Here is a 27425-nt window from a genome sequence, read left to right as displayed (position 1 = left end):
CTGCTTTTAGTCTCTGTTCGTAAGGTATTGCGTGCTATTGTGTCCACCCCCAGAAACTTCTGAGCGTCTGAAAGAGCCATTGTCCACCAAACACTCCCCACTTCAACTAAAATACCACACCTGAAAGGCAACCACACTATATGCTCACCCCTCACTGTCTTTAAGTTCACTAAGCCAATCCAATAGATAGACTTTTATCCCCCTCGAGCCCCCAATTGTTATGGGTCAGGGTTTACAGAACCCCAAAGAATTTCATGGAGTTCAACCGACCCACAACTTTTAATAGATTGTGGTGTGGGAAGCACACAGCGTACTCTCCAGGTGTGATACAGCAGAAGTGGATAAGTGTTTTTTAAAACAAAACAATGTTTATTCTATGAACTCAAGTTAACCTTTTAAAAACAAACATTGAATATCTTAACACCCATTACTTCAAAGATAACCCCAAAAGACTACAGCACTAAATAATCCTTTAAACTGTTCTTTTAAACATCCAAAGGACTTCAAATCTTCAAAAATAATAACACATTAGATTACATTCAATATATTTATAGTCTTTGGATTGCAGAAATCAACAGACCAGCTCTGTGTTTCTTCATGCAGCTCACAGCAAAATGCACAGACACTCTCAAACTGCCTTCTCAAACTGAAACTCAAAAAAGCAGAAGTGAGCTCAGCTCCCCCACCCTCTGACATCACTTCAGTAATATGATCAGCTCCATTTCTTAAAGGTACATTGCTTAAACATCCATTTCTTAAAGGTACACTCACATGACAATTGCAAGTGGTACGGTGAAATGCCAACTCCTCTCAATGTATTTACACATCTTACTCTTTGCCCTCCTCCTTTCTGTCCACTCAATCTCCCAACCCACCTCAACAACAGCTACCCAACATGCAACTTCTTATCCTGCTGGTGCAGGTGGAACAACATTGGGGCGGCTATCATGGGCTTTAACGTCTGAGGTCGTCAGCCAGAAGCATGACAAAAGTCAAAGCATCGCTACTGTACCACAGAAATTTCACCACACAGGAGGTCGGGAAAGCAAAATAAAATCTTTGTAGTTTACCAAAGTTATGCATAAGTGCATTTATGAAAGTATGCAATTGCCTTGTAACTCGTATAACTCTACTATCTTATTGGGTGTGAGTAACTGACTGGACTGTCAAAATAACAAGGCATTCCTGGTATCCCATTCAACAATGTGAGAGGATGGTCTGACATCTCCAATGGAGCCTTCTTTAGATTGTCTATGATTTTGTTAGGGGACTGTAACGTTTAAATAGAAATCCGAATACCTCGTTTTAACCCTATAGAACTACACTACAAGATTTCACCTTTTGAAAAATCAAAACAAACTTTATTGTATGTAAAATAATTAAACAAAACAAGCTCTGTTGAATTAGCAATGTGGTTTATAACTATGTATGGTCTGCACTCAAGTTTACTTCTTACTTTCCCCAAGAATTCTCTTAAGTCACATAAATCATAAAGTTATTTATTTCTGGAGAAACTACCGATAGGTATTCCCTGTCCTATGTGGAATTCTCCTGGGTTCCAGCTATTCTCAGAGGTAAAACTTTCATTTACCATCTCTTGACTGTGGGTGTCTCAGTCCCTTGTTCTGGTTCCTTCTCAATACTTTCAAGCTATTCTGCCAATTGCTTTCTTTGACACAAGACTCTGTGGAGAACGACAGTAGATTCTTCCTCTCGTTTCACACTGGGCTATATTTAAGCTTCTGGTCCGCACAAAATTCAAATTGAAATTACGCCTCACCCACATTCCAGACAAAGTTAGTGTTTTGCTCTGCTTACAGCGCAGGCAGAGCTAACAATCACTGAATACAAAATGGACATTTGCAAAGATTGCAGGGAAAAATGGACAATGTTAAGAAAGCAAGCAGGCACAGTGCCTGTCTGCATATTGGAGCCGCAGCTCCCAGACAAGACTGAAACTGTAGGCCCATTAGCATATGGATGGCCCATCTCCGGGAACAAAGGAAGATATTTAAGTAACCAATCTGGCCCCAGACCTCACGGCGCCAGTTCCCCAAACCAAAAGCAGAAAACAAAGCAGGCCAACGGCCACTTAGGACACGCCCAGCCATCAGGGCACCCACCCCTTTATTGGTCAAGATCAATACGAGTGATCAAGATATGGCCCAATTAATTGGGGCTAAGTTCAAGGCCCACCCAAAAGCGCGCGAAGCCCCTTCAGGTATAAGAAGAAGGCCCCAAGAGAGAATCGCTCTCTTGGACTCGGCTCTCACAGCGGAGAGACCCATCCACCAGCTGCAGCAGAAGCAAGTAAGTCCAAGTTCAACGCTCGCCAACAGACTGGTGACCTTGGCGGTTTCCCCTTCACCACTTCGACCCCAGCAGCCTCAGAAACGAACAACGGCCATTGTTCCTCTGACTGAGTGGCTGCCCGAAGCTAAGTATAGGCTTTAGCAGTAGTGATAGTTTAATCTGTAGCGTTTTGTGCATGAATAGATATTACTGTGTGTGTAAATAAATAGTATTGACTTTGAACTAGCTAACTGGTGTCCCGGCTCTTTTGATCAGTATTCGGGTTTGAACCTTGTGGCGATATCGAAAGATACCTGGCGACTCTAGAGCAAACATAATTAGGATTAAGGAAGGCGACCATATTGACCGCCATATTCAGAGCCAACCAAAGAGAGCAACTGGCTTCAAATTGCTGAATATGGTTGCTAAATTTGCTAATGACACTAAGATAGGTAGGAATGTAAATTGTTAAGAAGACACAAGGGGACATAAATAGGTTAAATGAGTGTGCAAAAATCTGGCAAATGGAGTATAATGTGAGTATGTGTTAAATTGCCTTTTTGGCAGATGTATAATATAAATGGTGAGTGATTGCAGAGCTCTGAGGTGCAGAAGGATCTGGGTGGCCAAGCGCATGAGTCACAAAAGGTTAGTATGCGGGTACAGCAAGAAATTAGGAAAGCTCATCATTTATTGTGAGGGAAATTGAATATACAAGTATGGAGGTTATGCTTCAGTTATACAGGACATTGGTGGGACCACATCTGGAGTACAGTACACAGTACTGCTCTCCATATGTAAGGAGGAATGTAATTGTGTTCAAAACAATAATACGTGGATTAACGCAAGTTGTCTTATAAGGAATGGTTTGCGAGGTTAGGTTTGGATCCAGTAGAGTTGAGAAGAATAAGAGGTGAGTTGATTGAAACATATAAGACCCTGAGGAGTCTCGACAGGGTGGATGTGGAAATGATGTTGCCTCTTGTGGTAGAATCTAGAACTTGGTTGAGTGTTTAAAAATAAGGGGTGAAATTCTCCGTTATCGGCGGAAAGTCCGCCGATCGGCGCAAAAAACGGCGCAAATCCGACTTGCGTCACGTTGGAAAAATGGGTCGATAGTCTCCGGCCCGAAATGGGCTAGCAGCGACGTAACGGGATCCGCGCTTGCTTGACACCACGGACAGGCACCCAGTGCCACAAGAAGGTGAACGACCTCGTCAGAGAAGACAGGGTGAGCCTCCCCCATATCCCCCACTCCCCCATATCCCCCCTCCCCCATATCCCCCTCCCCATATCCCCCCCTCCCCCATATCCCCCCCTCCCCATATCCCCCATATCCCCCCTCCCCCATATCCCCCCTCCCCCATATCCCCCCTCCCCCATATCCCCCCTCCCCCATATCCCCCATATCCCCCCTCCCCATATCCCCCCTCCCCCATATCCCCCCTCCCCCATATCCCCCCATATCACCCTCCCCATATCCCCCCCTCCCCCATATCCCCCATATCTCCCCCATATCCCCCCTCCCCCATATCCCCCCTTCCCCCATATCCCCCCTCCCCCATATCCCCCAATCCCCCATATCCCCCCCTCCCCCATATCCCCCATATCCCCCCCTCCCCCGTATCACCTGATCACTGCCTGATGTCTAACCATGCATGCTTCATTGTGTATCGCAGGACCAAACGTCCAGGCACCCATCCCCGCAGATGCAGGACGCCCGCAGGATGCCCCTCGGAGACCACAGGAGACGGAGAGACCCGGACCCTCCAGCATGCGACGCCCGCAGGATGCCCCTCGGAGACCACGGGAGACGGAGAGACCCGCACCCTCCAGCATGCGACGCCCGCAGGATGCCCCTCGGAGACCACGGGAGACGGAGAGACCCGCACCCTCCAGCATGCGACGCCCGCAGGATGCCCCTCGGAGACCACAGGAGACGGAGAGACCCGGACCCTCCAGCATGCGACGCCCGCAGGATGCCCCTCGGAGACCACGGGAGACGGAGAGACCCGGACCCTCCAGCATGCGACGCCCGCAGGATGCCCCTCGGAGACCACGGGAGACGGAGAGACCCGCACCCTCCAGCATGCGACGCCCGCAGGATGCCCCTCGCACACCACGGGAGACGGAGAGACCTGGAGCAACAGGGAGACGACTCCCCCGTCACGTGCGGGAGCGACCACCCAGCGATGAGGGGGGCAGCCACAGGCCCCCGTCACATCCGAGCCAGGACACCACTACCCAGGACACCACTACCCAGGACACCACTACCCAGGACACCACTACCCGGGACACCCCTACCCGGGACAGCACTACCCGGGACAGCACTACCCAGGAAGACGAAATACCGGACAGTGACTCAGAGTGGATGGGTGGAGACGAACCCCCACCCCAAAGTGCCATGGACTCAGAGTGGGATGAAGAGCACGACACAACGCCACTGCTGTCACCAACACCCTCCACCATGCGACCATGGGGGCAGCACGGTAGCACACTGGTTAGCACAATTGCTTCACAGCTCCAGGGTCCCAGGTTCGATTCCGGCTTGGGTCACTGTCTGTGCGGAGTCTGCACATCCTCCCCGTGTGTGCGTGGGTTTCCTCCGGGTGCTCCGGTTTCCTCCCACAGTCCAAAGATGTGCAGGTTAGGTGGATTGGCCATGATAAATTGCCCTTAGTGCCAAAAAGGTTGGGAGGGGTTATTGGGTCAGGGGGATAGGGTGGAAGTGGGTCGGTGTTGACCTTGTGTAGGGTACTCTTTCCAAGAGCCGGTGCAGACTCGATGGGCTGAATGGCCTCCTTCTGCACTGTAAATTCTATAAATTCTATAAAACCATCGCAGAAACACTCACCACGGTAGGGCACTTTAGTGATGAGGTACACTCACTGGTGCGCACAACACAGCCGTCCCGGTACAGCAGGTGGAGGTAGGAGCAGCAGAGGGACCGGGCGGTTGGAGGGCAGCCCAGGCCAAGCGAACATCTGCCGCCCAGATGGATCCCGGGTTCCTGCAGTTACCACACGCACACATAGATCCGATGCAACCACCGACCCGGAGACGAGCGAAGAGGGTGACGGGCCGCTTGCGGCAGCTGCGGTCGCAGGTGGAGGAGTCCACCCGCGTCCAGCAGCTGGGAGTGGTGCCGGTCATGCGTGCAACCCAGGCTGACACCGCACGGGTGGCGTCCGCGGTGGAGGCAATGGGTGCGACGGTGTCAGACATGGGGAACGGTTTGCGAGGCCTGGGGCTTTCCATGCAGGCGGCGTCTGTGGCCCAGGACATGGCTGCCCTCTCACAGGAGGCCATGAGCCAGTGCCAGCGCCAGATGGCAGAGGCGCTCAACGCCATAGCCCAGTCTCTGCAGGCGATGGCCCAGTCTCAGCAGGCCATGGCCCAGTCTCAGCAGGCCATGGCCCAGTCTCAGCAGGCCATGGCCCAGTCTCTGCAGGCCATCGCTGAGGGCATCGGCGCCAGTGGCCATGTGCGAGCCGGCGTCGCACTGTCACAGACAGGGTTTGCCAACACCCTGGGCTCCATGGCTGCAAACCTGCAGACCCCTGTCGATACCAGCACGGGCCTCCAGGACTGGCAGCGCCAGATGTCGGGGGGGCGTCGGATGGCCAGTCCGTTCACATCCCCCACCCATGTAGAGGCCTGGGGGCCATCGGGCACCCCGAGGGAGGAGGAGGTGGTGTGGTCCGTCCCGGCTCCCTCTGTAGGGGAGGTCCCGGTACACCGCGACACCTCGGACTCCCCCCCTTCCGTCCCAGGTGCATCGGGTGGGCAACGGGCAGGACAGGCTGGCAGCTCGCCATCCCAGTCGCCCGGGCCGCAGCCTGGCCCACCTAGGCCAGGACGCTCCAGGAAACGACCGCCAAAGGGATCCAGTGTCAGAGGGCAGGAATCACAGGAGTCCACCTCCAGTTCTGCTGTACCGTCTGGGGAATCACGTAGACATAGTCAAAGGGCCCGTAAGGCCAAACAATTAGACACTGAGTAAGTTGGCACGGGTGCAGGGCACAGATGAGTTTTAGGGGCTAGGGCACGTGCATGAACTCCTTTGGTTATTGAAGTCAATGTTACACCTACCGAAGCTGCCTTTGTGCTCTGTCCAAAGTGTGCGGGGGTGTCATGTACGTTGAGCGCAAGTGTGTGTGTGAGGGGTGGTCTTACCTCAGCCCCAGGTGAGTCTGCCCCCTTCCCCCTCGGCCGCCATCAACATCCCCCGGGCAGAGGACGGGACCGTGCGCTGCAGTGTCACAGCCGCATGCAGGGATGGTCCGGGTGGATGGTGGTACTGTGGCCATGGGTCAGACATAGTCCAACGATGTAGAGCCAGGAGCTCATCGCAGGGCGGGTTGTCATCATCCTCCATGGCCTGCGATAGACACGCGTCCACCCGCAACTGTGTGAGCCCGGCCCATTGTGCCGCAGGTGGATCGGCAATGGGGGGGGGGGTGGTGTGCATGCGGGTGGGGTGGGTGGGGTTGGGGAGGGGGGTGAGGGTGCTGGGTGGGTGGATGGGTGGGGGGTGTGGGTGGTCGGCTGTTGCCATGGTGTGCGGTCTGTGGCCATACTACCCGATTCCCACGCCCATCTAGTCAGTGAAGCGGGCGTCTATCAGTCTGTCCCGTGCCCGCTTGGCCAGCCGGTAACGGTGGACAGCCACCCGCCTGTGTCTACCCCGTCTGCCCTGACCATTGCCCCCATCCCCCTCATCTTGGGAGAACTGGGCCTCTTCCTGCTGCTCCTCCACTCCGCCCTCCTCTGCCTGCGGCACATCGCCCCTCTGCTGGGCTATGTTGTGCAGGACGCAGCACACCACAATGATGCGGCCGACCCTATCTGACCGATACTGGAGGGCGCCTCCAGAGAGGTCCAGGCACCTGAAACGCATCTTCAGCACGCCAAAGCACCTCTCGATCACTCCCCTTGTCGCTACATGGGCATCATTGTAGCGGTTCTCCGCCTCATTGCGTGGCCTCCGTACAGGCGTCATCAGCCACGATTGCAATGGGTAGCCCCTGTCGCCCAGCAACCAGCCCCTCAGCCGGGGATGGCGTCCCTCGTACATGCCGGGGATGGATGACCACGACAACATGAATGAGTCGTGTACACTGCCTGGGTGACGGGCGCAGACGTGCAGGATCATCATGCGGTGGTCGCAGACCACCTGTACGTTCATCGAATAGGTCCCCTTCCTATTAGTGAACACGGCCCTGTTATCTGCAGGTGGCCGCACGGCGACGTGCATCCCATCGATCGCGCCCTGGACCATGGGGAACCCGGCAACGACAGAGAAGCCCACGGCCCGGGCATCTTGGCTGGCCCGGTCCACGGGGAAGCGGATGTAGCGGTGCGCCATGGCATATAGGGCATCTGTCACTGCCCGGATGCACCGATGTCTGCGATATGCCGGACAGGTCCCCACTCGGTGCCTGGAATGACCCCGTTGCATAAAAGTTCAGGGCCACCGTAACCTTGACGGACACGGGGAGAGGGTGTCCCCCGCCAGTGCCACGCGGTGACAGGTGTGCCAGCAGGTGGCAGATGTGTGCCACGGTTTCCCGGCTCATCCGGAGTCTCCTCCTGCATTCCCGGTCCGTGAGGTCCTGGTATGACTGCCGGGGCCGGTACACACTGGGCGCCCTCGGGTGCCTCCGTTGCCGTGGGGCCGCGACGTCCTCCTCCCCCTCCTCGTCCTGTCGGTCAGGTGTCCCTCCAGCCTGGGCGGCTGCCGCCTGCCCCTCTGCGGCAGCCTGAGCCGCCTCTCTGGCACGCTCCTCCTCCTCCTCCTCATCCAGGGCAACATAGACATGAGCGGCTGCCACCACGGCGGCCAACATCGCTGGATGATCTGAAAACATGACGGCCTGGTGGGGGGGAGGGGAACGACGACATGTCATCATTGCCCATATCCCCTCCTTCCCCCCAGCCAGGTGGCATGGACCGCATGGGTCCAACTGTTGGAGGCTGGCACCTGGTCAGGTGGACCAACTCACTTGCCCTCCCATCCCCCTCCTCGGCACGGACCCCCTCCCAACTTCCACCCCAGCACGGACCCCCCCCCAACCTCCACCCCAGCACGGACCCCCCCCAACCCCCAACCTCCACCCCGGCACGGACCCCCCCCCCAACCTCCACCCCGGCACGGACCCCCCCAACCCCCAACCTCCACCCCGGCACGGACCCCCCCCCCAACCTCCACCCCGGCACGGACCCCCCCCCAACCTCCACCCCGGCACGGACCCCCCCCCCAACCCCCAACCTCCACCCCGGCACGGACCCCCCCCCAACCTCCACCCCGGCACGGCACGGACCCCCCCCAACCTCCACCCCAGCATGGACCCCCCCCAACCTCCACCCCAGCACGGACCCCCCCCCCAACCTCCACCCCGGCACGGAGCCCCCCCCCAACCTCCACCCCAGCACGGACCCCCCCCCCCCCCAACCCCCAACCCCCAACCTCCACCCGGGCACGGACCCCCCCCCCACAAACTCCCCTCTGGGGGGTCGGAGAATGACGCCCATGGTGTGGCCTACTTAAGACAAAGATGCAGAGAGATTCCCTCTCTCAGAGGGTCGTGAATCTTTGGGATTCTCTTCTTAAAAGGGAGTCTTTGAATATTCTTAAGATAGTTACTTGATAAGTAAGGGGGTGAAAGGTTATTGGGAAGAGGGTGGGATAGGTAAGAATGTGGAGTTGAGGTTACAATCAGATCAGCTATGATCTTTACAGTAAATGCAATAATTGGCAATCACCAGTTAGCCAACTAACAATGATGGGTTTATTATAAATTCAAATGAGATACAGAGCTGTTTTCACTCTCAGCACTAGGGTCACAACTGGCTGCAAAAGCCTGCACACCGCATCGCGAACCCCACAGTTGTTCCCCATTGGGCGATCAAGTCTCATGACCCTTCCAATGCATGTCTCCTTTAAGGGGCTAACTACTATAATCTTATTGAATGGTGGAGCTTTTGAAGCTTTTTTGAGGACCCCATCATGCCGCGAGATATAAATCTACAGGCTGGCCAGCACAGCCACAACTAATGACTTGACTACTCTGTTATTTGAAAAATGCAATTAAGCTATTCAGCCAATCACAGGCTGATTCCTTCCTGCATTTTCTGCTCATAGCGCTGAAACAGGCATTAGTGAGCCTTCGAGCAGGTTTCCAGTCCAGAGTTGATTGTGTTTTAAAATTCTGACTGGAACACATTTGTGCAGTGTGAGATATTTGTGAGTTGCTTTTGTTGTTATTTTACATTTTTATGCCATTCTGAGGGTCTTTGCCATCCAAGCACATGTGTCATTCCATGACCTGCCGAGTTCAAAACTGGTGAGCTGAGCCCTGTAGACGCAGTGAAGGAGCTTTCCTTCACGGCACCATGAATCGTTACTTGTGTAATATTAGTCAGAGGGGTGTGTGATTTGCTTTTTTGGCTGAGCTTTTGATCACAGCCATTCCAAGCCCCACATTCTGATAACATCCACATGGAGAGTCTCTGACCAATCAGAAGTGAGACTGAACAGCGCTGGCTGCACAAGCAGCCCAGTGTGAAACCCTTTCCACCTCCACTTTTGTGTCCAGGACTCAACCTTCCCAGAATAGAGAGCAGCACACTCCTGACAATCCACGCAGCAGATCAACACCCTAGATGGTAGATAGCAATGTTGCAATGGGTCATCCTCTGCTCTGCAGGTACAGAACATTAAAACATTGAGAAAAGTGAACACAAAGGAGATGGATTCTACCAATGTAACAACAACACCGGCAGTATCAAATCATGGGTATCGCCTTGTGGTCTAATGCTGATCATTGTTACAGACTCCAGTTAGTGGAATACCACTTATGAAGATTAGCATGATGTTTAGGCACAGAACTTTGAGAAGACAAATTGTTTTACAATGGCCTTGCTTATTTTCCCCAGTATTTTTCTGTAATACCTGATGCACTATGGGTGCTCTTATATGGGTGAGAACTATTTACTGATGATCTTAAAGAGGCAGTCCATTTTCACCACACACAGTTCAGATCGTGGATTTCTAACGTGTGCTGTACACACATTCGCTCGCTCGCATCTTTCAAGTTGTATCTTCTTGATGTGAAATCGGATCAGTAAATGATCGTCCCCAAGTGACTTCAGCCAAGAGAAGCTGGATAAAGTTTGAACACGCCAGGTGACAGCAGCTGGTTAATCCGCGGTGGTCACTCCAACCTACAAATCTTTCATCACAATTGCGAGAATCCAGAATATGCCACTTTGCCGTGAATGACCGGTCTAACATTCCACAGGGACAATCCTTGGATTCATTACGTTTTCAGGTGGGAATAGAAAGGGATTTTTGCTTTCAGGCCAGCCTCAAAATCATGAATTGGACCTTTAAAATGCGATCATTTCCAATACCGGTTGTCAGCGATGATAGAGCAAAGCATTCAAACTGGCGTGTGAACTGATGCTGCATTGCACAGTTAATAAAAGAAGCACTGAGTAGCTGAGTTATTTTTGGGACTGAGTCCCGTGTGTGACAGGAATGGCAAGCCCTTAGGGTGGTCTTGGCAGCACCCTGAGGGGAGTCCTGGGGTAGGGGGCAAAATGAAGCTGAGCACAGGGCTGCACTAACCGTAAATCCGCCATTGACCCCCAAGTAAAAATATAACAGGATGAAAGAAAAAGAGTGCAACTATTACTGAATCATAATAAGCAATTCATCGAGATACAAACAAAATAAAATCAAATGATGCATTTTATTTCATGAATTTGGTTGACTGATTCTAAGCAAACAACTAGACAGTATTTAGGGTGAGATTTTGACTCACTCAAACCCATTCACTTACTCAGAGTTAAAGTCAGGTCCTAAATGTTTTTAGCTGCACCGCGTTTCAAATCATGTTGATATTAAAAAACAATGGTTACTTTAGCATTTTCTGTTTTGCTACAAAGGTGTAAATAACAAGTGCTAAATTATCTCTCTGAAGGTCTTGTGCCTGTTTGGAGGTATTCCTGAGCAAGCTACATTAGTACCATCATTGGTTGAAGAATTGTAGCATCATTCTATTTCAACTTTTCTATAATACACCGTCTTGGGTGTACTCTCTGATGTCATTACTGCCAGTCTTTGAACCCCAAAAGAATAAAATGCGGAAAAAATATAAAGTTAATTGCAAATCTTAGAAGTACAAATTCCTAAAAGGGACCTTGAGGAGGAAACAGCTGATGGAAAAAAGTGTATCTTTTTAAAAATTGTGCTATGGAAAGATAGCTAAATATTGTTGCTAATGTGGTTAATGACAGAGAATTAATGACAGTAACTGAATGACAAAATGCTAAACAAATTTAAGAGTGAAAAGCGAGATTATGATTTAAGGCAATAAAAACCAAATTCACTTACAGTGTGTGATATCAGGAGGTCCGTAAGGGTCATTTATGTAAACAGTAGTAGGTTTTCCAACTTTAAGATAGACCACATCTGCTGTGTGTTTCAGCACTGCGACAGCTTCTTCATGGGCTATCTCTTCCAAACTGTAGTTATTTACCTTTTAATAGAGACAAAATTGTGTTACAATTTCCAGAGATATGTTCAACATTGAAATTGAATCATCTCCTTCATTATATTTATATATGTGCTGCATTTTATCAAAAGGTACAAACGGGCAAAATAAAGGGCGCGATCCAATGGCCACGCTGTGCCCAAAAATCAGCTTGCCACAGTGCAGCGTTACCATTGAAAGCCGGGAGACCCCGCTCCCGGGATCTACCCAGCTCACAATGCCTTGCGAGATCCAATGTAATCTCGCGAGAAGTTGTGATGTGAATCCGGCCCACAATTGGGGGGAATCACCTTTTAGCAAATCTGCATATTAGAGGAAGGCAGTAAACCTCACTCTAATGTGCAGATTCACAAGGTACCAGAGGCTTTGGAATTCAACCCCTTCATTTCAGAGAGCTCGGGCAAACGCCGTTCAGCACTGGTCCCCACAAAAGGGGACCAGATGGAACGGCCCCTCCTGGAGGTCTTCCAGGGGATCAGAGGCCCCCAATTGCATGCCCCTTGGACAGGGTGGTGCCCTGGCACTACTGGTGCCAGCTGGATACCCTGATAGTGCCATCCTGGCACCCTAGCAGTGCCACCTGGGTGCCAGCCTGACACCCTGGCAGTGCTGCCTGTGTGCCAGCCTGGCACTGCCAGCTTGCATGGGTAGCCAAGCTGCCATTTTTTGCACCTGCGCGATCGGGCCGGGGTTGCCTGGCAGGGGTAATGGAGGATGTGTGGGGTGAGGGCCGGTATAATCGGGCTGGGGGGGAAGGGGAAGGCTGGGGATTGTTTCAGGGGCCATTAAAAAATGGTGTCCCAATCTCTCACTACAATGGCGAGTGGAGCTCCCCACTGTAGAAATCAGGGCTTTGTGCAACCTCGGCCGCACGTTCCCTGTTCAGGCCCCTTATGCAACGCGAATCGCGTTTAATAGCCATGTGTTTCTCGGAATTGCGAGTGCCGGGAAGCACACAGCTAAATGCGCTCGCTATATCCATGACAGGGTAGGTGTCCACCAATCCATAGGGCACTAAGGGCCTCCTCCTAAGGCCATTGGGATTTTACTGGGTCAAGAACAGGTAAACAGCAAGCATGCAGCCCAGCAGCTTCCATTGCTTGGTCTGGTGGCTGGGCAAAGGGGATCATACCTCCTGTGTGGACCCCATTAAGGTCTTCTGATCCCTGCATTACCTCCATTTCCTGCCCACCTCACTCCTCTTGCCACTACAACCACCCTGCTCTTTAGCATGATCTGCCAGGCTAGGTCCTCAATACCTCCCCCACTTACCTTTGCATCTGCCGTCATTGATGATCATCATAGTTTCTAACTATGTGATTGGTCAGCAGCTCTCAGAGGAGAATCTTCCGCTGGGGGCATAAGTCTCACCTTTTTGCCAATTAATCGCCAATGACAAAGGCAATGTAGGCAAGGTGCTGGATGATTGTCAACATTTATGGAATCATACGCTAAACGTGCACATTGTGTTTAGCTCAACTAAGGCTACCGAAGAATAAAACATGGTCATTCATCCCATTGCTGCTGTGGGATTTTGGCTGCTGCATTGGCTGTGAAAGGCTTTGAAATTTTCTGAGAATGTAAAAGATGTGGTGAGATTTTTCACACCCCCCGCCCCCCCACACACGTGTTTTGCGGCAGCAGAGGCAGCATGCCATTGGCCGATGGCAGGATCTTCCAGTCCCACAATGTCAATGGGATTTCGGGAAACCTACGGCATGAGCCGCCATCAGCGCAACTGGGAGAGCCTGCCAGCGGGAATGGCCACCGCCCGTGACATAAATGAAAGTTATTTTTGTCTTTAACATAGAGTTTGGACCTTCCTAGAGGGGAGAGACCAAATTGTGAAGGAAGATAATCCAACCTTCGGTAGCCTTCTAATCTTGTTTCTTTGCAACATTACATGTAAATATGCATTCTTAATGTGATTTCACAGAAGGCTCAAAATATAATCAAATTCTACAAAAATATTATATCTTACCATAAGGAGTCGATCACCAATTTGTAATGTTCCATCTCGCTGTGCAGCCCCTCCATCAATTACTTTTGTAACATATATACTGTTATCGCCTGGGATATGCTGGTTACCCACACCACCAGCAATACTGAATCCTAATCCTACAATATAAACAAAGACACTGCTTAGCATATACAATTACTGCAATGGATGCGGACTCAGTCTGCGGCCACCCTGGTGGGGGGCGGGTGGATCCTTCACCGAGGGGGGCCTCACAGATGGCTAGGCAAGCGATCGGGCGGCACCAAAAAATAATTGGGTGGTCTAAATTTTTAAAAATAAATAAATAAAACAAGCCAAAGTTAAGGCGCTGGATTCTCCATTTCAGTGGCTAAGTGCCAGCTCTAACGGAGAATTCGCGGGAGGTTGGCGATGAAAAAATCGGCACCGACCCACCGGTGAGGGGCTAGCAGCAGTGCCGGGTGAAAGTCATGGCTCCCATGCCGAAAATGGCCGGAGAACAGAGAATGGCCGGGTCCCAGACCGCGCATGCAAACGGCTGACAGCTTGCAGCGGTCGAACCGTACAACATGGCGCCGGCCGCGCGTGGACCCGCCAACCGCGACCCCACAAGTCACCCCCCCACCAGTCCCCCCAGCCCTCGTGGAAGCCCCCCCCCCGACCAGCGGCACGGATCCCGGCCGAGTGTGGTGGTGCTGGACACAGTTCACAGCCACCATGCCGTGTTCTCGACCACTGAGACCACACTTGTCCCCCGCGGTTAGGAACTTGGCCCATTGGGGGCAGAGCATCATGGGAGAACCGACCGATGACGCGCCAACAACTTTGCAACGACGCGCAGCGCGCGATACGGTTACGCCACTTCCGACAGCGTGGAGCATGGCTGACCGGCGTCAAACAAGCACCGGCCCCGATTTGGGCGTCAGAGTGAGTTCTTCGCCCGGTTGCCGTTTACGATATTGGCGCGGGCAATGGAAAACCCCGCCCCAGGTGTTCAGTTGAGTGAAGGTGACAAAGTGGCATGTATGGAGACAGATAAATAGGCAATTGCAAAGTTTGATTTGATTTTTCATTTGATTTATTATTGTCACATGTATAAGTATACATTTGCATTTTGAAATTATGATTCCTCTATTTCTTTTTAGATTAACTGAAGATTACCTTTGGGTCCTTTTATGAGTTTTATTTCTGCAATAGTTTCCAAAACAGGTCTCCGTCTACGCACATACAGTTGCACAATTGAACCAGCTTCTTTCAAGGCCTCAACAGCTCTACTGTGTGACACTTCAGAGACGTCAAATTCATTCACCCGCAGAATGCAGTCATTGACTCTGAATGGCAAAAAGAAAATTATTTATTTTTCTTAATTTTATGTACTATATCTGTATTCTCAGATATAAATTTGAAGAAATACATACAGCTAAATAAACTGAAATAATGTTTTCTGTCAAGCAGAACCGAACTATTAGCAGACTTCACATGCAATTCCATATTCGATATTAGCCAAAATAGAATAAATAATGCTGTTAGCCGACTGAAAAATGGCTCTGCTATATATTATAATGTTACTTACGCTAATTGGAAGGTAATATATTTTCCAGGTTTTTTTTGTGAATTCAGTAGAAACATTACATCAAAATTCTCAAAAATAAAAAAATTAACTCAAAAGGAATTGGCACACTTTAATTTTGCTGAGAAGGGCAGTTTAATTGTTTCCTCTTTTCCGAGTACAGGGTTGTGACAGTCTCTGGCAACATGGTATATGGAATCATAAGTTTGTGATTCATGCATTCCATTCACCTTTTTGACAATTTTTATTTCTGCTCATGACAATTTAATCATATATGCACATGGGCCCTTCAGTCTCTTTGGATCTGTACTGCTTTTACCTTTTCACCATTAAGAATTGATCCTTTTTGGCTCTGAGGCCTCACAGTTGGCATTATTGAAAGCAATTTGCCACAGTTTTGCCCATTTACTTATACTATTAATATATCTTTGTACTGCTATGCTTCCATCTACACTGTTTATATTTACATAATCTGTAAACTTGGATATGTGGCACTGCATACTGTTATCCCAGTCGGTAGTAAATAGAGAATAGTTGAAGCCCCAATGCAGCTCCCTGCAGAATGCCACCCGTCACATTATTGCTCTTCTCTGTCTCCAGCTGCTCAGCCAATCTTCTGAACAGTTCAATAACATGCCCTCAATTCCATGAGCTCTACTGTAGCTACAGTCTATTATGAAGGACTTTATCGAGGGCCTCCTGTAAGTCCAGGGGAGGGGTTTAATAAGCTCAACACAGATCCGACAGCAGACTTGGAAGTGGGTGAAAACATTATTTCAGTTTATTTAGCTGTACCTATTTCAGAGCAGAACTGGCCAGGTGAATGCATTACACAGTGGCTGGCCAATTCACTCACTCCACGTGCGGGACACTGTATCATGGGATGGAACACATGGTTGGATCTGCCAGCATCATATGTCTGCTGCCATTGTTAAATGCCAACCAGGCCAGCATGCTGTGGTTTCTGTGTATCTGGCATTTGGAAAACACATCATACCAGGCTCAGTGCATGTTGGAAAACACATCATACCAGGCTCAATAACATCAGCTTTCAGCTGCAAAGCAAAGACTTTGATAGGCGAGCTATTGCTCCTCAAGTGAGAGCCACATAAACAAAAATGTCAGTATCTGAAATCATGTGAAAAGATCCTGAGACAAAAGTCATCAACCTTAGAAATAGGAAAGGTATGAAAAAGAATGCCTCTCTGCAGCTTCTCCTCCAGGCAGCCCAAGCCAAGAATGGTGTACGATATAATTGGGTCCAGCAGTGCAATGAATCCAATGCCTATAATGCGTCAATAACATCCTGCGAATCGCATGGTCTAGTCAAAAGTATAAGAAGTGGCTGTCAGGTAGTCAAGATGGGAGAGGTTCAACGTGGGAGGAGTCAAATAGGAGTGAGAAAGAAAAGAATGCCCCAGGATCAGTGGCCTCGGGAGGAATGGCTGTATGTGTATAATAGACATTTGCCCCTCATTCACAGGATTTCCCAAGGCTGTTGTGGGTGGATGTGTGAATGAGATGTGCAGGAGGATGCATCATGGTCCTCAGGGATTCCAGGAGAGGAGGGTAAAGAACAGATTATTGTCTGGAGAGCCTCTTTACTCTTCTACCTACAGGAGAAAAGGGCCCATAAAGCCAGGAATAGGGTGAAAAGTGGTGAAGGTTTACCAGACCTTAAGACAATGATACTCACAGAGATGGAGGCACTGCAACTAGCCAGAGGGTGGACATCTGGGCCATCACTGATGAAAAGATTAGGATCATGGAGGATGAGAGTTTGAAAGTGGTGTCAGCCCATGGGGATAAGAAGGCACAAAACACACATGAATGGGAGGAGTGATTGACAAGGCTTTTAAACTAATTGTATTTCTCCATGATGGGCTTCAGAGGGACATGTAGCTAGCTGCCTCTGCTGTAACCCTGCATTCAGCTTCTGAGAAGGAGGATGTCTAAACTGCAGAGGATACGGTGTCATATCTTTCCCCCGCACCGTCCACCACACTTACTCAATGAGTATACGTTCATGATGCTGCTCCGGTTCACAATTTGGTGAACATGTCTCCAAGTAGGAACAGCTGACAGAGTCTGTGAGAACTAAGAACAAAGAAGACTGCTGGAGGTCAAGGTTGTGCTGAACCTTAAGCTGATGACGGGCCTCTAGTTTCAACCACACTGAACCTGCTGCAATCGCAGCAAAGAACTGGGAGCAACAAGGGGAGTTGCCAGAGGCACAATGCAGACATCTACAGAAGATGAAGGAGTCTGTCCAGAACATGGGTTCTGGAATGTCTTAGGTTTGGGAGAGCATGGCTTACTCCATGGAGAGGCTCGCAACTGTTAAGGAAACCCAAATCCTGCAGATCAGTCAGTAACTGCCAGGTATGTGCCTAAACCTGCATAGCATTTCTTCGGCATGAGTTGAATGCAGCAGTAGCTTGGTGATAGCTGATGGTGAACATTGAGTCCCATCCAAATCAATGTCCTACTCCGGTCTGCAAGTAAGTAGCATCATTGCCGAGAGGGAGGAGGAACTGCAAACTGTCACATCTGAGGGCTTCTCTCCTGGCATCTAAGGTTGGACAAGGACACCTCTCCCCTGCCACTGATTCCATTGTCTTCAGTGGGTGAGACCACAGAGAAGACCTCTCGTCTGATGAGAGCTCACCAGCATGGTGGAGTCTACATGACATTGAACACCCAGAGAAAGGCTACCAAGATCAGCTCAGGTAGTAAGATATCCAGCAGTTTGTGTCTAGCTCAGCACCTCATCATAACAATCAGAAGTGGTTTCAGAAGATTATGTAGTTCACCATGGTGGCACATGTTATATGCGTTTAATGCTATTGTCTAGCTACAGTTTATAATTTAATTGTGTTATAGCTTACTTTTATGTGTTCTTTATTCATTTTTTTGTTGCCTCGCCTCATCCCTTCAGATATATGCCTGTGGTGGCAACATCGTTGTGTGGCGATCTCTGTGAATGGGGTAATGGGCATAGCAAGATTGTGTGGAATCTTAGGAGATGTGGGAGAAACCTTACCAGCGGTGGTTGTATGTATGGTATTTCTGGAACCTCTTGGATGGAGGAATCGGCTGTGAATAAGGTTCTCATGAACCTCCCTAATGAACTGGTCCAGGGCTCTGACTTAATGTGGAGGTATTGTGGATACAAGGCCTCCTCCTCTTGCTGCGCTAGATTGCAAAGAGAGCAGCAAACATCAATGATCCTGGAGATCCTTGCTGGGTCATACTGCAGGGTTTCCCAGAAGGGTGTGGAAAGTCTGTTGCCTGTTCTGTTGTGGACTGCATGGAACCACAGCAGATATTGTATTATGCCTCAACTTCAGTGCTAGATTTTCTCACCGAGGTTCCCAGCCATGTTTTGAGAGGGGATCCTTTGTCACCGAGGATGCATCCACTGAGTCATGCAGGAGGCTGAAAGAACTATGGTAGTTGAAAATACCAGAGCACCAACACACTGAGTGCATCCTGGGAAACAGATGCATACCTGCAGGATACACTTCATATGGTCGCATAACAGCTTAGGAGTAGCAGCCCTTCCTGATGATAAAGGCTGCAGGATGGACCCATGGATCTTTGATGGTCACGTGTGTGCAATCTATCACTTCTTGCACATGTGGGCAATGCTTTAAAAGCCACAGGATGCTCAGCCTGGCTATCAGGCTCAGTTCGGATATGCAAAGACTCTCCAACCCTTTTAAACAGTGCATTTGTGACTTCTGTGAGGCAGCAATGTGTGGGTGCCTGGAATGTCCCTGGTGCAATCTTGAAAAAAATCAGGAGGTATCGAAATGTAAGGGCCCAGTGATCTCTAGCACCATTGGCATTGGATACTTACCCAAACCCAGTTATAGGTTGAGAAACAGCATAAACCAAAGGCATATGATGGACTCCTGTGAGCAACACCATCTTCTCTAGCACTTGTGTTCCAACAACTGAAGGGTGTTTAGTGCCACTTCTGAAGATTCTGGAATGTGGGACAGTCCACCTTCTACCTCTTTCCTGCAAAAGTTCTCAACCTGCACAGGACTCATCTAGCTGGGGATGATTGTTCCCCATGCTCAATTGGACTGAGTTAACCCAGCACTAGCATAAAAGGCAGGCAGCTGTAGAGCCCGCTAATAGGAATGAGGACCTGGTGAAAGGTAACCGGGCCCTGGGAATGTATGAGGCTGTTGCTGAAATAAAGGACTTTTAAGAAGCTTGTTGGACTCCCCTGGATTTATCACACACCTCTACCTGTTCCTGCTGCCCAGTATTGTAGCCTCTACTGCCTGGAGCCTCCAATGAACTGCCATCCACATTCAAATGTGGTGAACCATAGAAAAGTATCACCTCTCTTTCTGATCTCTCTCTTTTGGACTCTCGCAGACTAAATTGTCTGTGAGATTCAGGAATATCTTTAGGAGAATCTTGTAATCTGATGCTACAATGGCTTCCTATGCACTATTCCCCTCTCAAAGTCCATGGCAATGTGAATCACATAGGCCTTGTATCCAGGTATAAATATAGCTTAGCTATGCTTTAAACCCCACAATTCTATTCAATCTTGAGATTAATAGACAGATGAATAATAACCATTCCCAACCTGACATTATTGGCATATTCAATATCATCAAAGCTGCTTTTGCCATTGCCTACAGGTATGAAAGAACTTGGATCCCTTTTCATCTTTAACAACCATACCACCCAAGCGTGTTGTCAGCCAAATTCAGAACAGGTCACATAACCTCTTCATTCCTTCATTTTACCCTGATTAAATACACATTCCCATAACATCTTATGAAATCTTGCATTTGTAACACCCACCCACTATTTTAGTCGTCTCTTCAGAAAATTCAAGCAGGTTCATCAAGCATGACCTACCCTTCCATGTTGGCTCTTTTTTTAACCAGTTCAAAACGTTCAAGGTGTTCAGTCATTCTATCCTCAATTATAGGCTCCAATAATTTCTTCAAAACAGATGGTAGATCGCTGATCTATAATTCCCGTATTTCACTCTCCCACCTTCCTTAAATATCAGAGTAACATGCAATTTTCTAACCAAAGAGGAATGGTTCCTAATTTGAGAGAACTTTGAAAGATAATAGTGAGGGGGATATGAGCTATGTTCTCGCTACTTCATTTAAACCTGGGATAAAAAGCATCACTCCCAGAGGATTTGTCACTCTTCAATGCCATTATTTTGTTTGTTAATTTTGGTAAGGTCCCGAGCCTGATTCAATATTAGTTTCCTTTGGATGTCATGCATGGTAATGCCAAGTAATTATTTAACAGGTCTGCCATTTCTTTAGTTTCATTTATAATATTTGCATTATTGATTTTTAAGGAACCAACATTGGTCTTGGTCATCTTCTTTTTCCTCTGGTAATTTTTAATCTTTTTTGTACTGGTATTGATATATTTTGCAAGCTTCTTTTTAATATTCCCTTTTTGAATCTTTTACTCTCTATTTTGTTATCCTTTACTCTGCTTTGTATCCCTCTCATTGACCAGGATCTGGGATCTATTTTCTGAATTCTTGTATGGTTTTTCATTTGGATTTATGTCGTCCCTGACCTTTTTGGTTGTCAATGGGCATTTTGTTTTGCCAAGTATTCCCTCAAGGGAATAAACTAGTTCTGTGTCATGTTTAATCTTTTTTGAACACCTCCCACTCATTTTCTGTCATTTCATTTATTCACAGATTTGCCAAGTTTTCTGTGGGCATTCACCGTCTCATTCTGTGCAAATCAGCCTCATCTAAATTTAGAATCTTAGCAGCAGTTTTGCAATTCTTCCTTATGCACTATTAGGTTGTTAACTAAATTTAGCTAATTATATTTGTTATATTCTTCGTTGTAGCCACAAAGAAAAAGAATCAGGGGCAAAATTCTCCCCCAACGGCGCGATGTCCGCCGACTGGCGCCAAAAACGGCGCCAATCAGACGGGCATCGCGCCGGCCCAAAGGTGCGGAATGCACCGCATCTTTGGGGGCCAAGCCCCAACATTGAGGGGCTAGGCCAGCGGCGGAGGGATTTCCGCCCCGCCAGCTGGCGGAAATGGCGTTTGTTGCCCCGCCAGCTGGCGGAAATGGCATTTGTTGCCCCGCCAGCTGGCGCGGAAATGCGGCGCATGCGCGGGAGCGTCAGCGGCCGCCGACAGTTTCCCGCGCATGCGCAGTGGGGAGAGTCTCTTCCGCCCCCGCCATGGTGGAGGCCGTGGCGGAGGCGGAAGGGAAAGATTGCCCCCACGGCACAGGCCCGCCCGCGGATTGGTGGGCCCCGATCATGGGCCAGGCCACCGTGGGGGCACCCCCCGGGGTCAGATCGCCCCGCGCCCCCCCCCCCAGGACCCAGGAGCCCGCCCACGCCGCCTGGTCCCGCCGGTAAATACCAGCTTTGATTTACGCTGGCGGGACAGGCAATTTCTGGGCGGGACTTCGGCCCATCCGGGCCGGAGAATTGAGCGGGGGGTCCCGCCAACCGGCGCGGCCCGATTCCCGCCCCCGCCCAATCTCCGGTACCGGAGACTTCAGCGGGGGAGGGGGCGGGATTCACGGCGGCCAACGGCCATTCTCCGACCTGGCGGGGGGTCGGAGAATGACGCCCCAGATGTGGCACACATTGGGCTGGATTCTCCACCGGCGGGATGCTCCATTTTGTCGGCAGCCCAGGGGTTTCCCGACTGCATGGGGCAGCCCCACAATGGGAAACCCCATTGACCTGCCAGTGTAACGGAGCATCCCGCCGGCGTGGTGAAACAGAAATCTGCCGCGGCGGGACGGAGAATTCAGCCCATTGAGTCAGTATAACATAGTGCAAGGGGTTTATTTACAAGATGCTCAAATAGGGTACAATGGTGAATTCCGCAAAAGCCTGCAAAATGCTCCGATGACATCATTGCATAACACGTGCCATTACACCAGCCAATGGTGTTACTCTGATACATAACATCTCTACCTCTTTATTTCTTTACTGTCACCAGTATTTTTACTTAATAGAACATACAATGCAGAAGGAGGCCATTCGGCCCATCGAGTTAAGCCCTCACTTCCACCCTATCCCCGTAACCCAATAACCCCTCCTAACCTTTTTGGACACTCAGGGCAATTTAGCATGGCCAATCCACCTAACCTGCACGTCTTTGGACTGTGGGAGGAAACCGGAGCACCTGGAGGAAACCCAGACACTGGGAGGACATGCAGACTCCGCACAGACAGTGACCCAGCGGGGAATCGAACCTGGGACCCTGACACTGTGAAGCCACAGTGCTGCCCATGGTAATCAAGTACTTTTAACGCAGATCCAACACATTATGCCTGTCATGATAGGGAGGGAGTTATTAGTAACGAGGATCCAGAAATGAGGTCCAAGATGTAGCAGGCAATTTATGGAGCTAAACAGACTGCTAGCAGCAGCGTCCGAGGGATATGCCCACAACCTGAGTAACCTTGTCCCATTCAGACTAATGAGGTTATTCATTAGTGGGATAATACAAATGCCCCCAGTCAAGCCAGGATGATCCACTCAAGAAACATTGTTATTCGGGACAACTTTGTTCCATCAGCCCATCACAGAGTCTGATGATGTATATGTCCATCAATGGAAGGTTAGTTGCAGATAGATGGCATAGCGTTGTTCTGTTGTATAAACGGGAGTGGGAAATCAGCCAAGATAACAAAAATAGGTTCAACTCTGGAAACCCGGGAGAACCTTTGTTTGAGGAGCTGGGCAGAGTTGAGAGAGAGCGAGAGAACAAGAGCGAGAGAAAGAATGTTGCCCTGAACAGTTACAGGCAGAAGGCTGTGGAAATCAACCAGAGAGGTCATGAAAGTTGCCACCAAGGCAGGCTTTGGAAAAAGGGTTCAGAACGAAAGTCCCAGAACGAAAGTCCCTACCAGAAGGAAAATAGCTTCTTTAACTGCAAATATTGCCTTTGCTTGGTTGTGCAAGTGGAACAAGAGGTGTATATTCATGTTAAATGTTGTTTAATGGGACTAGAGTGTTAAGGTTAAGAAACTGCATATAATCTGTTGGAAAAAGTCTGTTAGTGTTAGAGCTGAAGTAAAAGTTTGAAATGTTTGTCTTTTCTTTTGTTTTAATAAAGTTTGTTTATAAAATAACCAAACCCTATTCCGTATATTATCACTCCTGGAACAAAACAATCTTTCTGCACTGTATTAAAACTGTCATGTCAGAGTACCTTTAAGACATGGATGTTTAAGCAATGTACCTTTAAGAAAACAATGATGTCAGAGAGTGGGTGGAGCTCAGCTCAGGTCAGCCATTTTGCAGGTTTTTAGTTTCAGTTTAAAAGCAGTGTCTGTGTGTTTCCAGAGAGCTGCAAGTTTTGCAGTTTGGTTTTGCTGCGAGCAGCCAAAAAGTGCCTGGCTGGTTTTGCTGAGAGCAGTTTAAAAGTAGAAAGCCAGTTTGTCGTCAGTCTCTGCCATTCTACAGAAAATATATATATCCTTTAACCTGATGTGATACTGTTTAAAGGTGTTAAGTCTCTTGGAAGTTTGAAGGAACATTTTAAGGAAGTATTTACTGTTGCAATAGTTTCTGAGTTATCTTTGAAGTAAGGGGTGTTAAGAGATCCAATGTTTATTTAAGATGTTAAGTTGAGTTCATGGAATAAACAGCGTTTTGTGTTTAAAAACCCACGTGTCCATAATTGTAATCCCACACCTAGGGAAAAAGCCGTGTGCTCGGAAAAGCAACAAATCCATTAAAGGGAGAGGTTGGTTGAACTCCATGATACACTTTGGGGTTCTGAAAAGCCTCGCCCAAAACAAAACTAAAAAAAGTTATGACACCTGGCTCGGCCTCTTAGTCACTGTTGAGAGCTGATGAGGCATCCGTAACAACGCCATAACATACATTTTTAAAAAAAATTTAGAGGACCCAATTAATTTTTTCCAATTAAGGAGCAATTTAGTGTGGCCAATTCACCTACCATGCACATCTTTGGGTTGTGGAGGCAAAACCCACACAAACACGGGGAGAGCATGCAAACTCCACACGGACAATGACCCAGAGCCGGATCGTACCTGGTATGTTAAGGATACATTGTGCATTAGTAAGACAGTCTCATTTTGGCAGAACACATTTAGGAACTTGGCTATGAGGTGTACTTGGATGTCTTCCTGTATACTGGTTTGTGTTACATCTGGCAGAACCAAAATAACTTTGGTTGTGTGGATAATTCTGTCATAACAGGTTTTGTAATTTTGGCTGTTGCAGTCCTCCAGTCAGACATGTCACTGTCCATATTCTCTGCAGTGAAATCATCTGGTACAGAATCTGTACTCGCACTATGTGCAGACAATAACTGGTCAGCCTGCCGACGGCAAATTTGTTCACCGTCCGATCGTACAGTAAATGGTGTGGCGACTTGGGGATTTTCACAGTAACTTCATTGCAGTGTAAGCCTACTTAATAATAATAATAATCTTTATTTATTGTCATAAATAGGCTTACATTAACACTGCAATGAAGTTACTGTGAAAATTCCCTAGTCGTCACACTCTGGCACCTGTTCGGGTACACTGAGAGAGAATTCAGAATACCCAATTCACCTAACAACACATTTTACGTGACTTGTGGGAGGAAACTGGAGAAGCCGGAGGAAACCCACGCAAAACGGGGAGAACGTGCAGACGCCGCACATGACCCAAGCTGGGAATCGAACCTGGACCCTGGAGCTGTGAAGCAACAGTGCTAACTACTGTGCTACTGTGTGGTCCTTGTGACACTGATAAAGGTTATGATTATATGAAATAACACCAGTTTTGGCGAATACAATTGCTGGAGTCCATTTTTTGCCTGAGGTGCAATTTCTCGCAAGAACACATTCCCCACGGTCAAAGACTCTGCTTTTGGAATGTGGTTCTTTTCAAGACGTTTGTGTCCGAGGTTGTTGCCTGGCTATCTCTGAAGTTGAAGGGAGAGTCAAAAGGTCGAACTGTGTGCGTGGTTTCCATTTGAACACAAATATAGCCAGTGAGCTTTGCGTTGTTCAAAGCGCAGTGTTTCTGTATGTCATTATAAAGCTATTGACACATTTTAGGTAGAGAACCTCTATCCCTAGAAACTTTTATTGCATGCTTGAGTGATTGTAAGAAATGTTCAGCTAAGCTGTTGGCAGCTGTATGGTAGGAGGCAAATGCCACATCCCTTCAGGTAGACCTCAAAATCGGCTGATGTGAACTGAGTGCCGTTATCGTTCACGAGTTGTTCAGGTCATCAGAATCTGGTAAATACTTTGTCAAGCCTCTCTATGACTTTTTCCATAATTGTCGATTTCATGATGGCAACCTCAGGCCATTTCAAATGAGTGTTCACCATGACCAAAAACATGTGTCCTTTGAGACTGGTCCTGTACAATCGACATGGATTCTTTTCCATGGCCTGGTAGACCATTCTCATCATTGCAAAGGTTGTAGTGAAGGTACATTTCTCAACACAGCACAGGATTGCCATAGCCATTTCTTCGCTTCCATTTGGGCATCCAACCTGTGCCATCAGAAGTAGCTTCTCGCCAACTCGGAGACCGAGCTGGCCCTCATGCTGCTGTTCCAGGATTCCACTTTGTAGACACGACGGAATGATCATAGATTATCATGGAATTTACAGTGCAGAAGGAGGCCATTCAGCCCGTCGAGTCTGCACCGGCTCTTGGAAAGAGCACCCTACCCAAGGTCAACACCGCCACCCTATCCCCATAACCCAGTAACCCCACCCAACACTAAGGGCAATTTTGGACACTCAGGGCAATTTATCATGGTCAATCCACCTACCTGCACATCTTTGGACTGTGGGAGGAAACCGGAGCACCCGGAGGAAACCCACGCACACACGGGGAGGATGTGCAGACTCCGCACAAACAGTGACCCAAGCCGGAATTGAACCTGGGACCCTGGAGCTGTGAAGCAATTGTGCTATCCACAATGCTACCGTGCTGCCCCATGATGGAATGATTGCTCTAATACCGCACAACAATACTCCATTTTGTACTGTAAACTCAAGATGCCTGGTAAGACAGAGTTTAAGGTTTCAATTTTTTTCTGTGCTTTTGTGTTTGAGTGCCTTTTTGAATCGTGTCCAGAACCTTCCCCATCACCAGATTTGTTTGGGTAAGTTTTCGCACCCGAGAATGCTTCCTGGAATATTTTCCACGAGATAAACAGAATGCATCAATGAAGTGTTCATCAGATTCATGCTTATCTTTTACATCGAAGAATCATAAAATCCCTACCGTGCAGGAAGCCATTTGGCCCATCATGGCTGTACTGGCCCTCTGAAAGAGCACCCAGCTCGGCCCAATCCCCGACCCTATCCCCATAACCCCACCTAAGGACAATTTAGCATGGCCAATCCAGCTAACCGAGAGACGTCCCAGATGCATGTGGACATTGCCGATGCACAGTAGATGCTGACGCACATCTTTGGACTGTGAGGGGAAACCGGAGCAGCCAGAGGAAACCCACGCAGATACGGGAAGAATGTGCAAACTCCACACGGACAGTCAGCAGGGGTCGGAATCGAACCCGGGTCCCTGGCGTTGTGAGGCAGAAGTGCTAACCTGTGCCACTATGCCGTCCCTCGTGCCACCGCGCTGCCCCTTTTGTTCTTGTTGATCTTGCAGCAGCAGTCTAGACAAAGTGTCCACATTTGCATGCTTTTCAGACCTACGATATTCAATGATATAATCATGTGCTGACAACATTAGTGCCCAACAGCAGCAAGCAAAGGGATTCCCTTATGCGGCCCAAAAATTGTTAAGGGGCAACAATAGAATAAATTGATGGCCAACTAGAGAATAATGAAGGAACCTTCGAATACCAAAAGTAACGCTGAGAGCTTCCTTCTCAAGTTGAGCATAGTTGGATTCAGCGCTAGTCAATATCCTGGAAGCAAATTCTATTGGTCGCTGTCCTCATAAAGGCATTATATGCAAGACAACTGCTCCAACCCCATAGGGTGATGCGTCAGAGGCAAGCTGCAGCTTCAGTTGTGG

At 48.9% G+C, this 27425-nt stretch overlaps 1 protein-coding gene across 11 annotated transcripts in view; it reads right to left on the bottom strand.

Annotated features, from left to right (window-relative positions):
* Positions 1 to 27425, bottom strand: part of LOC140391729 (disks large homolog 2-like) — a 1606854-nt gene that overhangs the window by 844962 nt on the left and 734467 nt on the right. For all 11 annotated transcript variants that reach the window (XM_072476520.1, XM_072476521.1, XM_072476522.1 and 8 more), the window contains 3 exons: positions 14992 to 15161; positions 13834 to 13970; positions 11693 to 11837 (listed from right to left, as the gene is read on the bottom strand). In XM_072476520.1, coding sequence (XP_072332621.1) covers positions 11693 to 11837; positions 13834 to 13970; positions 14992 to 15161 — 452 coding nt within the window. The remainder of the gene's footprint in view (positions 1 to 11692; positions 11838 to 13833; positions 13971 to 14991; positions 15162 to 27425) is intronic.

This window comes from Scyliorhinus torazame, chromosome 15 (genome assembly GCF_047496885.1).
Source record: "Scyliorhinus torazame isolate Kashiwa2021f chromosome 15, sScyTor2.1, whole genome shotgun sequence".
Taxonomy (NCBI): Eukaryota; Metazoa; Chordata; class Chondrichthyes; order Carcharhiniformes; family Scyliorhinidae; genus Scyliorhinus; species Scyliorhinus torazame.
The sequence above is the reverse complement of the archived record's forward strand: the minus strand, read 5'-3'. Positions and strand labels throughout refer to the sequence as shown.